Source organism: Bos mutus, chromosome 19 (genome assembly GCF_027580195.1).
Source record: "Bos mutus isolate GX-2022 chromosome 19, NWIPB_WYAK_1.1, whole genome shotgun sequence".
NCBI classification, from domain to species: domain Eukaryota; kingdom Metazoa; phylum Chordata; class Mammalia; order Artiodactyla; family Bovidae; genus Bos; species Bos mutus.
The window spans coordinates 32403679-32418299 of record NC_091635.1 but is presented as its reverse complement, the minus strand read 5'-3'; the positions used below and the strand labels follow the sequence as shown (position 1 = coordinate 32418299).

Here is a 14621-nt window from a genome sequence, read left to right as displayed (position 1 = left end):
GAAAATAAGTATGTGAAATTGCATCTTAATTTTGTTTTACAGATGAAGAGGTGTTTTGGTTTCGTAGGGGTTTTTTCTATACAAATTAGTTTTTTCTTTTCTTTCCTTTTAGCTTGCTTGCTTTTGCCCTGTTTTGTAATCAGGCTTAGCACAGTTTCTGCTACCATTTCTTTCTTTTTCAATTTTACTTCCTCCCAGCGCCCCCCACCCCCGCCGCCCCGCTATTTTTAAATGTAGGATGTAGGATAGACTTGTATTTCCACAGAGAAATAAGTTGCAAGGATCTGTTAGGACTGCATACTACCATGAGCCTTCCCAATTTCTTTTGTCCTGTGTAGGAGTTCTGTAGGTCTGAACGATCCAGGCATGGTCCTGATTCTGACTTAGGGAGTGGTAGTAAAGGGTGGGGAGACTCTCCTGGACTTTTCACCTTGGCCTTAGAGTGCAGTGGTCTTGAGGTTATTGCCACTCATGGCTGATGCCACAGCCATGTAATGTTTACCCAGTGTAAACCCTGAATGCTAGGGAATCCCAGCTTCAGGTTGCCATGAGAGGTGTGGAGTGGAACCTTATGGATTTTTCTTCGCTCACAGCGACCTTTCCTTTCATGACTATTAACTGTATTAAGTCTATTTTAGGAAAACTTAAATAATCATGTAGACCTTGTTTCGGTCCGTCTCTCTCTTGGACTCTACCACTTTTCAGCTCTCACGTCACCTTCTATAAACTTCTGTTAGGGCACTGTCATTGTAATACTTTGCCTACCTGTCTGTCTGAGGTAGATGAAGGTAAACTCCATATGAATGGGATGTATTTTATTTATTTTCTTATTTTAGGGTTTCACACCACCCAACACATTGTAGACATTCAGTAAATGTCTGAATGAAATTTATTTCATTATTTATCTCATTTATTCACTTATTTCACTGAGTGAAAAGATTTTAGCTATTTGTATACTTTTTATTTACCCATCTTCCTTTTAGTTGCTTTTATCCTTTTTGGTTTGAGGTACAGTGTAAAGATGTAATGGTTGGTTTTGTATGCTATAATGAACATATCATAGGTTTGGTGGTCAGACAAAGAATGCATATATGAATGGTGTCTACATCAGCATAGCACTTGAGTACATATTTACAGAAGTAGATTTGATTAAAACTAACGTGCATTGAAAAGACTTCTCAACAGATAGGAGCTCTATTGTTGTGGCAGAGGCTGGAAACCTTGAATGAGTCTCTGACTCCCTTCCATCCCATCCCAGGAATCATACTTGCCTAACTGATTGATTCTGTCTTCAAATATATATATCCTAAATCCAATCACTTTGGTCTAAGCAGTTGTTCTTTCTGCTTCTCTGTTTGCTCTCCACTCATCTTTGTGTCAACAGAGTAGCAAATTGATCCTTTTAAACTGTAAGTCAGATCATTTCCCACTTCTGCTTGAAACTCCAGTGATTTACCATCTGAATATAAAAGCTGAAATACTCTGAAGGCCCTGTACCACCCCACCCCCACACTCAAACTCCACTCTTTGATTTTACTTCAGGCATACAAAATTCCTTACAGTCCTAAAACTTACAAAGCTGACTCCAGCCTTGAAACTGTTGCATTTGCTCTTCCTCCAGATATTCCCAAAGTTTGTTCCTTCTCTTTCAAATAATCGCTTTTTCAGGGCATTTTACCCAGACTGCCTAATACGAAAGAGAACCTATTGCCACTTTTTAATTCTCTCACTATTCTTTAGTTTTTTAGCATTTTAACACTTTCTAATAGGCTATGTGAATCGGCTTCCCTGGTGGCTCATTGGTAAGGAATCTCTCTGCAAATGCAGGAGATGCATGTTTGATCCCTAGATCGGGAAGAATGCCATTTCCTTCTCAGGAAGGAAATGGCAACCTGCTCCAGTATTTTTGTCTGAGAAATCCCATGGGCAGGCTACATACAGTCCCTGGGGTCACAAGAGTCAGGACTTAGAGACTAAACACCACCAGTAGGCTATGTAAATTTTACTTACTCATATATTGTTGATTGTCTTTGTCCCACTATTAGAATTCTAAGCACTTTGAGAGATGAGTTTGGGCAGGGGTGGGCATGGGTAGAAGGATATGTCTTTTATCCTGTACCCCCAGCACCTAAAAAATGTTGGTGAATGGAGAAATGATGGCTTGATTTGAATGAATGAAAGCAAAAACAAAGAGTAACTGGTTCTAACTTTGTTGTTCAGTCACTCAGTCATGTCTGACTCTTTGGGACCTCATGGACTACAGCACGCCAGGCTTCCCTGTCCTTCACCATCTCTCAGAGCTTATTCAGACGCAGGTCCATTGAGTCAGTGATGCCATCCAACCATCTTATCCTCTTGTCATCCCCTTCTCTTCCTGTCTTCTTGCCCAACATCAGGGTCGTTTATAATGAGTTGACTCTTCGTATCAGGTGGCCAAAGTATTGAAACTTCATCATCAGTCCTTCCAATGAATATTCAGGACTGATTTTCCTTTAGGATTGGCTGGTTTGATCTCCTCACAGTCCAAGGACTCTCAAGAATCTTCTCCAACACCACAAATCAAAAGCATCAGTTCCTTAGCACTCAGCCTTCTTTATGGTCCAGTTCTCACATCCGTACATGACTACTGGAAAAACCATAGCTTTGACTAGACAGACCTTTGTTGGCAAAGTAATGTCTCTGCTGGATCTAACTAACCCAGCTTGTATCCCTAGTTCTACCTTGCCTTGGCCTATTGACATGACCTTCAACCTGCATCCTCCCTGGGTCTCTAGAATTTGATGGAGAATAAATGGTCTCTTCTAGGATTTTTAAAGCTTTCGCAGGAGGATGTCTTTGTAGTCTCTCAGATGCTTTTTGGAAATGATTGGGTAGTTTAAGGGAAAAGAATTTCCCTTTGAAAAATATTGTCTGTTTTATCTTGACTTAACCTTCTCACCTAAGAAAAATTTATGGTGTAACTTTATATCTAATAGTTTCATTTAGGCTCCTAGCTTTAATTAATAATTTAATATTTTCTCACTAAATGGAGTTTTTAACTTAAAACTAAAAAAAAAATTATTGTACATTTTCTTTCTTGATGTATAACTCTGCTAGGGAATATGGGAGATACAAAAATATTTGTATTTTATCTAAGTCTTCAAAGACCTTACCAATTAGTTAACATTTAAGCAGAAAATTGAGGCAACAATAAATGAAATACATAATTTGGCCTAAGGTTCTGCTCCGGAAATGAGATTTAAATATACAGGATGTAAAAATAAAATCATGAAGCTTTAAAAAGCCTGGCAGTGTGGATAAAGAAAATAAGGAAGGGGTTTGGTTAACTAGGGACATTTTCTTGGAAGGAGGTGAGACTTGGCTTTGACAGGCTCTTTGAAAGGATACATGGCATTTTGGATAGATAAATGTAAGAAAAAGGCAGAAATCGGCATGAACAAAGACATAAGAACAGGTAGTGAATGGGTATTACTACTTTGTTATAACCCCCACCTCTCAACACCAACAACTTCGTATACATTCAGACATTTTCTAGGAGATAATGTGATTAGTGTCCAACTGTGAAGGTAGCTGGAGATAGCTAAATAAGGCGGGGACAGATTATGGAGGACTTTGAATACCAAGATGAGTTTGGGCTAACTTTACATAGGAAATGGGGAGGTGGTTTGGGCTTTTAAGCAGCAAAGATGTTGAATGCTGTATTTGGAGAAGGGAATGTTGTGCAAAATAAAATATTGCTTTTTTTTTTTTTTAACAGTTTTTACTTTGAAATGGTAAAGTTTGTGAAGTCTATTTTATGCTTGTGATTAAAACAAGAAAATACTTTGCAGGAGAAGTTTTTAACCAGAGAAACCCCATTCTGAAGGCTAGGGCCAATATTTCTTGCTTTATTAATAATCTCTCCCTCTTTTGAGGAGTCTGTACCCCATATTCTATATGGGCTAGGTATAGTCTTATTCCAGAATAGGGAACTGTTGTTTCTTTTACTGGAGATGGGGGCTGGGGGCGGGGGCTGGGGGATGGAGATCTGTTTTCCTTTCAAGCTGAGGTAAAATTCCATTGTTGTTTATAAGCTAACCAACACCCCATCCCTCCAACTCTCGCCATTGCCTTTACATCTATTTCATAGGGACTTTTGCATTAGGAAGAACCCGAGGGACAGGATCATCTGGTTCCATTGGCTCTCAAGAGCCTATGTCATAATGACCTGAGGAGCTCCACTTGATATAGTCAGAATCTTTAGGCTCTAAAATCTATGTTTTAGGATGTTCTCTAGGAGATTCTGATGCTGAGTCAAAGGATTGAGTCTAGTATTTTTCAGTTCCGAGCTTGCACTAGGACTTACAGGGAAGCTTTTTAAAAACAGAATAACCAGCTCCTTACCCCAGAGACTCTTAGTTGATTTGATGTTGGATCTGGGCAGCTGTAGTTTAGTAAGGTTTCCTCCAAGTGATTCTAATGCAAATTTCCCACTTAGAGCCTCTTAATCAGTCAGATCTCCTTGTTTTCTCAACTAGAGAACCAAAGACACAAAGCCTGGTCTCTTGCAGGCCAGTCTTTGTGTTAACAGGCCATACCTGATGTTGCCTGCCTCTACGTGCGTTCATGGAAGATTCATTTGTGTTGTTTTGTTTGTTTTTCAAAGTAAGCTGTTTGGTTGGTACAAAAGTAATTATGGGTTTCAAACCATGAATTTTAAATCATTATAACTAGGCTCAAACACATCTTTATTACTCAAAATAGGAACCATTACAATCAACACATTTTTGCCAACGAGAGATAAGTTTATTTCTGTAATGTACAAATCCTTGTTTGGGATTCAGTGAACTCTTGGAAAGCATTTTCTGCCTCCTGCTGGTTGTGGAAGCGTTTTCCCTGCAAAAATTTTTGTTGAGATGCTTGAAGAAGTGGTACTTGGTTGGCAGGAGGTCACGTGGTGAATACGGCAGATGAGGCAAAACTTTGTAGCCCGTTTCGTTCAACTTCTGGAGCGTTGGTTGTGCAGTGCGCAGTTGGGCCCAGTCTGTTGACCAGTGCTAGCTAGCTTCAGGCAATGCAGTTTTCATTGCATCTTTTCGATTTGCTGAGCATACTTCTCAGATGTAATGGTTTCACCGGGATTCAGAAAGTGTAGTGGATCAGTTGGGCAGCAGACCACTAAACAGTGACCATGACCTTTTTTTGGTGCAAGTTTGGCTTTGGGAAGTGCTTTGGAGCTGCTGCTTGGTCTAGCCACTGAATTGGTCATCACCGGTTGTCATATAAAACCCACTTTTCGTCACACATCACAGTCCAATCAAGAAATGTTTTTTTGTTGCGTAGAATAAGAGAAGGTGACATTTCAAAAACGATTTTTTTTTAATTTTCACTTAGCTCGTGAGGCACCCACTTACGAGACTTTCCAGTTTCCTTCAAATGCTGAACAACTGTAGAATGGTCGATGTTAAGTTCTTTGGCAACTTCTCATATAGTCCTAAGAGGATCAGGTTCGATGATCCTCTCAGTAGGTTGTTGTCACCTTCCGATGACCGACCACTATGCTCCTCATCTTCAAAGCTTTCCTTTGCAAAACTTCTTGAACCATCACTGCATTGTACTTTCATTAGTAGTTCCTGGGCCAAATCCGTTGCTGATGTTGCAAGTTGTCTTTGCTGCTTTACAACCCATTTTGAACTTGAATAAGAAAGTCCCTTGAATTTGCTTTTTACCTAATATCATTTCTATAGCCTAAAATAAATATAAAATAAACAGCAAGTGATAAGTCATTAGCAAGAAAACATAAAGCGAGAAATGCACATTAAAATGATGTATAATGTAACCACATTCATTTTAAGAATGTTTTCCAGTATCAAATGGCAAAGTTCAACAATTCCAAAAACAGCAATTACTTTTACACCAACCAAATAACTTCTGCCTTTAAAACCAAGCTGGGCCCATCCCAGCTATGGAAAGGATTTATGGGATCATTTAAAATTTCTTTTTATATTTATTATTATCTGGGATGAATGTAAAATCTGAACTTGAAATTGTGGAGCAATAACCTAATCTAGAGTGATGCTTATGCTTGTAAGAAATGTGTGTTTGGAACAACTCTGTTAGTTTTTGGTTTCTCATATACTTACTGTAGAGACTGTTAACACCTCTGTGTCACCCAGTGGGTGTGGTTGCTCAATAGAGTTGGTTTAGCTCCTCATTGTAATACTTCTAGTTCTGTCATCCTTTGGCCACATTTGTGATCAAGTTAACTAGAAAAAACTGCATTGCTGCTGTTAATATGGTATAGTCTGGTTGATGATATAGGATAAGATACCATATTCTCAAAAAGACTCCAGATCTGGAAAGATGCTACAAGCCATGTCGGTTTGAACATTGATTTGGAAGAAAGGGGAAGCTTGGGTTTGAGTCTTAGGCCTTACTCATGGCTACTGCTAGGCTTTTGTTGAAGTCACTCTTGGGAGAGCAAAGCTGTGCTGGTGGTCTGTTTTGTTTCAAAACCACAGGATAAAGAAAGGGCCTCTGACAAATCAATCCCCTGCCCCTAACTCTTGATATTAACTCCAATTAAATTTGTAACTTACACCACTTAAGCTGTTTTTCTCTCTGCCCTGCAGGGGTTGATAGTTCTTGGAGAGGCGCCTCCCCCAGAGCACACAACAACAGACTTACTTCTTCCACTTAGTTCTGAGGTGAAGACAGATCATGGGAATGATAAATTGGTAAGTATAAAAGACAGAAAGGGGGAAATGAGTGAGAATTTGGGGTATAGCTTCAGCACAGTTTATTCTCTGTAATAAGGATCTTTACAGTGGCTGAAGGAGGGTGGCTGTATCGCCTTTTGTAACTTAAACTCTGAATTCCTGAAAGGGCAGCACAGTGTCCCTCATGCAGTTGTGTCAGATCAGATCAGATCAGTCGCTCAGTCGTGTCTGACTCTTTGTGACCCCATGAATCCCAGCACACCAGGCCTCCCTATCCATCACCAACTCCCAGAGTTCACCGAGACTCATGTCCATCGAGTCAGTGATGCCATCCAGCCATCTCATCCTCTGTCGTCCCCTTCTCCTCCTGCCCCTAATCCCTCCCAGCATCAGAGTCTTTTCCAGTGAGTCAACCCTTCGCATGAGGTGGCCAAAGTACTGGAGTTTCAGCTTTAGCATCATTCCTTCCAAAGAAATCCCAGGGCTGATCTCCTTCAGAATGGACTGGTTGGATCTCCTTGCAGTCCAAGGGACTCTCAAGAGTCTTCTCCAACACCACAGTTCAAAAGCATCAATTCTTTGGTGCTCAGCCTTCTTCACAGTCCAACTCTCACATCCATACATGACCACAGGAAAAACCATAGCCTTGACTAGCCGGACCTTTGTTGGCAAAGTAATGTCTCTGCTTTTGAATATGCTGTCTAGGTTGGTCATAACTTTCCTTCCAAGGAGTAAGCGTCTTTTAATTTCATGGCTGCAGTCACCATCTGTAGTGATTTTGGAGCCCAGAAAAATAAAGTCTGACACTGTTTCCACTGTTTCCCCATCTATTTCCCATGAAGTGATGGAACCAGATGCCATGATCTTCATTTTCTGAATGTTGAGCTTTAAGCCAACCTTTTCACTCTCCTCTTTCACTTTCATCAAGAGGCTTTTGAGTTCCTCTTCACTTTCTGCCATAAGGGTGGTGTCATCTGCATATCTGAGGTTATTGATATTTCTCCCGGCAATCTTGATTCCAGCTTGTGCTTCTTCCAGTCCAGCGTTTCTCATGATGTACTCTGCATATAAGTTAAATAAACAGGGTGACAATATACAGCCTTGATGAACTCCTTTTCCTATTTGGAACCAGTCTGTTGTTCCATGTCCAGTTCTAACTGTTGCTTCCTGACCTGCATACAAATTTCTCAAGAGGCAGATCAGGTGGTCTGGTATTCCCATCTCTTTCAGAATTTTCCACAGTTTATTGTGATCCACACAGTCAAAGGCTTTGGCATAGTCAATAAAGCAGAAATAGATGTTTTTCTGGAACTCTCTTGCTTTTTCCATGATCCAGCGGATGTTGGCAATTTGATCTCTGGTTCCTCTGCCTTTTCTAAAACCAGCTTGAACATCAGGAAGTTCACGGTTCACGTATTGCTGAAGCCTGGCTTGGAGAATTTTGAGCATTACTTTACTAGCGTGTGAGATGAGTGCAATTGTGTGGTAGTTTGAGCATTCTTTGGCATTGCCTTTCTTTGGGATTGAAATGAAAACTGACCTTTTCCAGTCCTGTGGCCACTGCTGAGTATTCCAAATTTGCTGGCCAACTTTAAAATTTTAAAAGCAGCTTCGAACTCTGAAGACAGCGCAGCCAGAGCAGGTACAACATTATGCAGCCTTACTGGAAATTAGGAGACCGTGCAGCTCTGATGCCTTTTACAACTAAGGTAACTGGAAATTTAACTTACAAAGATGTTGAAAATGCTGTCTGAATTACCTCTTTAATTCTGTAGTGAAGATGAAGCCATTGTTCTTTCATAATCTTTTGTATCTTTAGAGCCTAGGTCAGACCTCCATCTTAATGATTCCTTCCCTTTTTCTATTTCTCCCAATACCAAAATTAATTTTTCCTTCTGAATTCCAAGACCACTTTTTATTTCTTTCATTTTTAAAATTTTCCCCATGTCTTGTTTTTTATTTAATCTAACAAAAACAAATAGATATGTATATGAATGAAGTTGAGTTTAGACTTACAGAAAAGTTGCAGAAGCAGTACAGGGTCCTTGCATGTTTCTTCGCCCAACTTCTCCTCGTGTTAACAGTTTGCATAGCCATTGTTCAGTGTCAAAACCAGGAATTAACATTCATACAGACTACAGATTTTATTCCCCTTTCACTCATTTTCTCACTTATGCGTGCATGTGTGCGCGCCCCCATCCCGCAATTGGTCCAAAACCCTATATTCCGTATAGTGGTTTACATCTCAGCCAGTGTGTGAGAACACCTCAGTTTTTGTCTTTCATGACCTTGACCCAACTGTGCTGGTAAGTTATTTTGTGTAATGTTGCTTAGATTGGAGTCACCAGATGTTTTCCCATTAAAGGTTATGCCTTTTTTTTCCCCCTGTAGTAATATCATAAAAGTGATACTGTCCCCTTCTCAGTGTACCATATTAGGGGTACATGATAGTGGTGATAGCTTTTTCACTTGGTTGAGGTGATAACATGCCAGTAAATTAGTATTTTTTCCTTTATAATTAACGACTATGTCATGGAGGGGTGCTGTGCATTTTTCTGTTGCTTATTATATTTTAATCCACAGTTGTATCATCCACTGATAGATTTTACCTGCAAAAATTACTGCAGTGGTCATTACTGTGGTGTTGACTAAATGGTGATTTTCTGTTTTCCACGTTTGTTCATTGGAATTCTGCTAGGAAGAATTTATTTATTTAGTTGGTTAGTTTATTTCAGAAATGTTTTTATGGTTGTTAATTTTATTTTATGGATTATTAAGTACTACTCTTGTTCATTATTCACTTCCAAGTGTCTCAGCTTTTGGCATTGGGACCTCTTTTCAGATTGGTGCCCATGTCCTTTCAGTGTGCCCGCCTTGTATTTTAAGTGTTCACTTTCTCCACCCAAAAATATCCCGGACTCATCTTGTATTGTACTTATTCCAGCCCTGGTTCTTTTTTATTGGAGACCAGATGTTTGAGACTACAGTCTGGATACTTGTTATGCTCACTGCTACTTGGTGCCATTGCTCCTATCTGAGACTTCTCAACACAGCTAGGAAATACATTAGACACACATATATATTTTGTTATCTACCCATCTGTATATGCACTCAAAACCATGAGTTTATACTAATACCAATCGAACACCAATCCCTTCCTCCTTTCTTACCATACCAATCTAACACCAGTCTCTTTCTCCTTCCTTACTGATACTTACTTGTTCAGTCCTAGTACCATACAAAGTAGTTTCAGAATTGCCATCTTATACTCCTGTGAGAAATATCTTTACTAACTAGAGTACAATATTGTATACAGTACAGTAGCTCAGTGATATACAGTCAAAATAACTATTTCCAGAAGTTATACTTATGTTAGTTCTTTTCCTCTTCACACCTTTCAGTATGAGTGTGCAATTATTTTGTAATACAGTTAGGTTCTTTTGTCACTGTAGTATTTCACTTCTTGTTGCCCACACACACAGTAGTTGATACTCATTAGTTTTTGAGTGTGTGAAACATACTGCAGTGCTGAGAGTTAAAGCTTGCAAGAGACTGCAGCCCTGTTCCTGTTTCCACTTTTTCCATTGTGTTCCAGCCTCCTTCCAGTTTCACTAGTTTTTGCACTATCTATCCTTCCTTCCTATATTTCTGCTGCACAGATGAGAAGATACATGTGTATTTCCTTATATCTTCTTTCTTACAGGAAAGCTAATTACTGGGTATATATATTTTAAAAGACTAGGTTTGAGTTTTTTATTTGTTTTACCAAAAGAATTGCTTCTATGGCTTTTGACAATGCAGTCATTGTTTGTTTGCTTCTATTTGCAAAATAAGTCTCATTCTTTTATCCTTTCCTTATTTTGTAGAATTGATGGGGTTAACAAGTGAACCTTTCCCAGAAGTAAAGCATACAAAAATATAAACTGTTACTTTTTCTTTTTAAACATGCAAGGTATAATCTTCCTACCATTGGTAACACAGGAACAAGGTTCTTTTCCTTGAAGTTTTGTAGTCAGCCAGGGACAATGAAGGGTGCGTTGGCCCTGTGAGGGTTTTTGAGAGGCGTGGGGTTTCCCAGGTGGCTCAGTGGTAAAGAGTCTGCCTGCCAGTGTGGAAGTGCATAAGACGCAGGCTTGGTCCCTGGGTTGGGAAGATCCCCTGGATGAGGAAATGGCAACTCACTCCTGTATTCCTGACTGAAAAAAACCATGGACAGAGAAGCCTGGTGGGCTACAGACCATGGAGTCACCAAGAGTCAGACGTGACTGAGTGCATGTGTACACACACACACACACACACACACTCATTCTCTCTCTTTCTCTCTGGATAGATACTGGGTGGAGAATATTTGATCCACAGAATTAAACTCTGACCAATTAGGACTTTTAAAATAAGTTGCATGCCTGCTAAGTTGCTTCAGTTGTGTCTGACTCTTTGTGACCCCCTGGACTGTTGCTCACCACGCTCCTCTGTCCATGGGGTTCTCCAGGCAAGAATACTGCAGTGGGTTGCAGTGCCCTTCCAGATTGAAGGTCTGCTGACCCAGATCAAAGCTTGTATCTCTTAAGTTTCCTTCATTGGCAGGTGGATTCTTTACCACTAGTGCATATTGGGCTATGGATAAATAAGTAATTGCAAAAATAGTCTTATAAATTCTTACTGTTCAGTAGAAAGATTTTCAACAGTGTTGATAAATATAAATATTAGATTTAGTAGTCTTTGGACTTGTGTTATACTGGTTTAATTTTTAGAAATGGATAGTTCAAGGTTGTTTTAATATAATTATAGTTTATATTTTAACCTCAGTATAGAGACAGGAAAGTGAGGCACATCGTCACATTTTACATATACAGAAGTTGAAGCCTCGGTAAGTAGCTTGGTGGAAAGTTCTATTTTCACTTTAGCACAATTTTTTGACCATGGTGCTAGTTCGTGAAAATGACTGGTATACTCTTTGTGGACCAACAATATTTTGTTTATTTTAAGCGAAACTATGCTGGTTATCATTGAGATGGAGAGCATTTTAACCTGGGAATGAAAGTTGAATTCTCTTTATCCAGGTAGCCTTTTCTTTCCATTTTGATAACGTTTGTCAGAAAGTAATAACAAACCAGAACAAAACTGTTAATTTTTCTAGACAAAGAAAAATGGTATTTCAAGCAAATGATGGTATGGCATTACTTAAATGACTAAAGAAAAGATACATACACATATGTCTTGCATTACACATCTAGAGGTTTATTGTGTGTTTTTAAGTTGTGTGCCTTTTGATTTTTTTACCGTTTTACTTTCTCTACTTTTTAGTAAAAGAAATTTAGTGGACATGAGTTCTTATACCCCAGAAAAACCTACCCCCAATAAGCCTTAATTTAATCTAGTTTTTCTTTAAGGGCTCTTTGTGACACTTAATTGTTCTGGCCAAGAGGATAGAGCAATGAATCAAACAGATGCCTGTTTTTATAGGAATAACAAAATGGAATCTAACTGCTGTGTTAATCATTTCATGCCATACATCTGACCCTTTCAATCAGGGGAAAAAATCACTTTAGTAACCCTCCTTGCTACCTTTAACTCTAAGATAGCCCCAAAAGGTAGTCTCCTGGGGCTCTACTTTAGAAAAAAGTGGGGTTTAGAGAAGTACTCTGTATACCACTCAGGTTTTCTACTCTCCCTGGCATCAGATGCATGTACCCTCAGAGTGTGTCTGAACATCACATGAAGCTTGAAAGAAACTCTGTAACAGCTCCTATTTACACTTTCCCATTGGATGACAAGTACCTGATTCATGCTTTAGTGTCCTGAAAATACTAATGATGTAAACCACTGCAATAGTAACTAACAGTCAAGCTTATGTTAGTGTGTGGATTTAATATTTGTGACGTGTTCGTTAATAATCCTCTACTCTGTCTTTGAAGCCTTTCAGACTGCAAGATAAGGGGTGTTCCCTTTTTCTTAAGGCAATGTGAATGCATTTAAGAAGCACCAAATAAAATTACATGTGACCGTGAGTTGTATTTTTCTAGATGAAACACTATTAGAGGATTGGGGTTAATATTTTAAGCTCTTTGAATTTGAGAGTGGATGATGAACCTAGTTGCCCCAGTGCCCTGCTTTTGGACTTGAGGGTGATTACACGTAGAATATCCCAGGGTTTCTAAGCAGATCCCTTCGAAATATTCAGCGCTTACTTACATGGTTGAAACTGAAATCCAAGCACATTTCTTCTCTGACTTTCTTGCTCTTAATTGCTGTGTGCTTCTGTATCACTAACATTTCTGTGTTAAATAATGTTTTGCCTGTTGACTTCTGTTTTAATTTGGGGACTGAATTACCCCCAGTAAAGTTCAGGTTTCTCTAAGAAAAACAATAAAATGCACATTGAAGATTAATGGCCTTTAAATTTACTATACATCTGTAGTCATGAAAAAAAATAGGTTAATTAGCTAAGGAAGTTAAACTTGTTTTGAAATGAGATTTTGTTAAAAAATGGCAACATTTTGTCTTGACAGGTGTCTTGATTGGTGGTTAGTTCTCCATAATCCCTAGAAAGTAAATCTTAATCAAATGGAAAGTCAACCTGTTACTTAAACGTGGGACTTTGTGAAAACATGTAGATGTATAAACCAGATCTCTTGTAATTTAATGCTAAAAGCTATTGTGTTAAGTGAATATAAAGTTGACTGATTCTTCAGATCAGTACCAGAAAGTTCACATTCACAGCATTTTCACATTGGCAGGCAACTTTTTTCATCTAACGCAGAACTTCTGAAATCTAGGAAAGCTGTAACATGGCTGGAGTTACACATTGCTAGTTAACACCGGCCTGAATTTTTAAATTGTTTGTTCTTTGTCGTACCATAATGTTAATGTTTGTTTGGGCCTTTTGAGGTGTTCACTGAATAGTAAATCCTCACTAGCATTCAGGAGGATATTTGGGTTTATCTCTCTCTCTCTCTCTAAAAAATATTATCTAAATATAAAGAAAACTTCAGTGTTCGTCTTATTCTGCCTTTGTAACAACTATTTTTACCTTGTTGTTTTCTGTGTATGTACATTTTTAGTCACCAAAATTCTATTAAAAATATTTTGGATTTAACCCTTATGATTATTTTCAATATTCTTATTTTGTATACCACATTTTGTAACTATGCCTCAGATGTTGAGTATTTAGGTTATTGATCCATATCATTGCAGTGACTGCCTTTATGTATAAGATTTGGGGGGACATTTTGTTATGTCTTTAAGATAGACTTTAAGAGGGAGTAAAATACTTTGTCAGAAGACACAAACATCTTTGCAACTCATTGTTGTTCAGTTGCTAAGTCATGTCTGACTTTTTGCGACCTCATGGACTGCAGCAGGCCAGGTCTCCCTATCCTTCACTGTCTCCTGTTGTTTGCTCAAACTCATGTCCATTGAGTTGGTGATGCCATTCAACCATCTTATCCTCTGTCGCCTCCTTTTCCTCCTGCTCTCCATCTTTCCCAACATCTGGGTCTTTTCCAGTGAATCAGCTCTTCACATCAGGTGGCCAAAGTACAACTCTTACACATACTTTCCAAGAGGAAATCAGCGTGACTTTCAAAGCAATGAGTATGTGAGCCATGATTTTGGTGTCGTTGACTAATATAATTAATTGTTCAAGGTACAACAGTAAATGTATAGGGAATCAACAGGGAAGACAGAACACTTTCTCCCAGTGTTTACTCATTGTGGTTTACTCATGTGTCTTGTCTGTATTCCTTGATCTAGATTTTTGGATAATTTGTATTAAATTTTAAAAATTAGCTTCCCAATCTCTTGTTCTTTCTTGAGATTGCTCTCAGGTCTTCAGATCCTTTGGTATTTTCTCCTGGTGGGTATAAACATCAAAAAAGAAATTCAACAATACTGATAAATAGAATTTCAGCATCAAAATATTGG

The 14621-nt window shown here is 38.8% G+C and overlaps 1 protein-coding gene across 5 annotated transcripts in view; it reads left to right on the top strand.

Annotated features, from left to right (window-relative positions):
* Nucleotides 1-14621, top strand: part of KANSL1 (KAT8 regulatory NSL complex subunit 1) — a 173396-nt gene that overhangs the window by 121895 nt on the left and 36880 nt on the right. For 4 of the 5 annotated variants that reach the window (XM_070390012.1, XM_070390011.1, XM_070390014.1 and 1 more), the window contains one exon: nucleotides 6612-6716. The exons of the other annotated variant lie outside the window; for it this stretch is intronic. In XM_070390012.1, the coding sequence (XP_070246113.1) occupies nucleotides 6612-6716 (105 nt within the window). The remainder of the gene's footprint in view (nucleotides 1-6611; nucleotides 6717-14621) is intronic. 5 annotated transcript variants of the gene reach the window in all.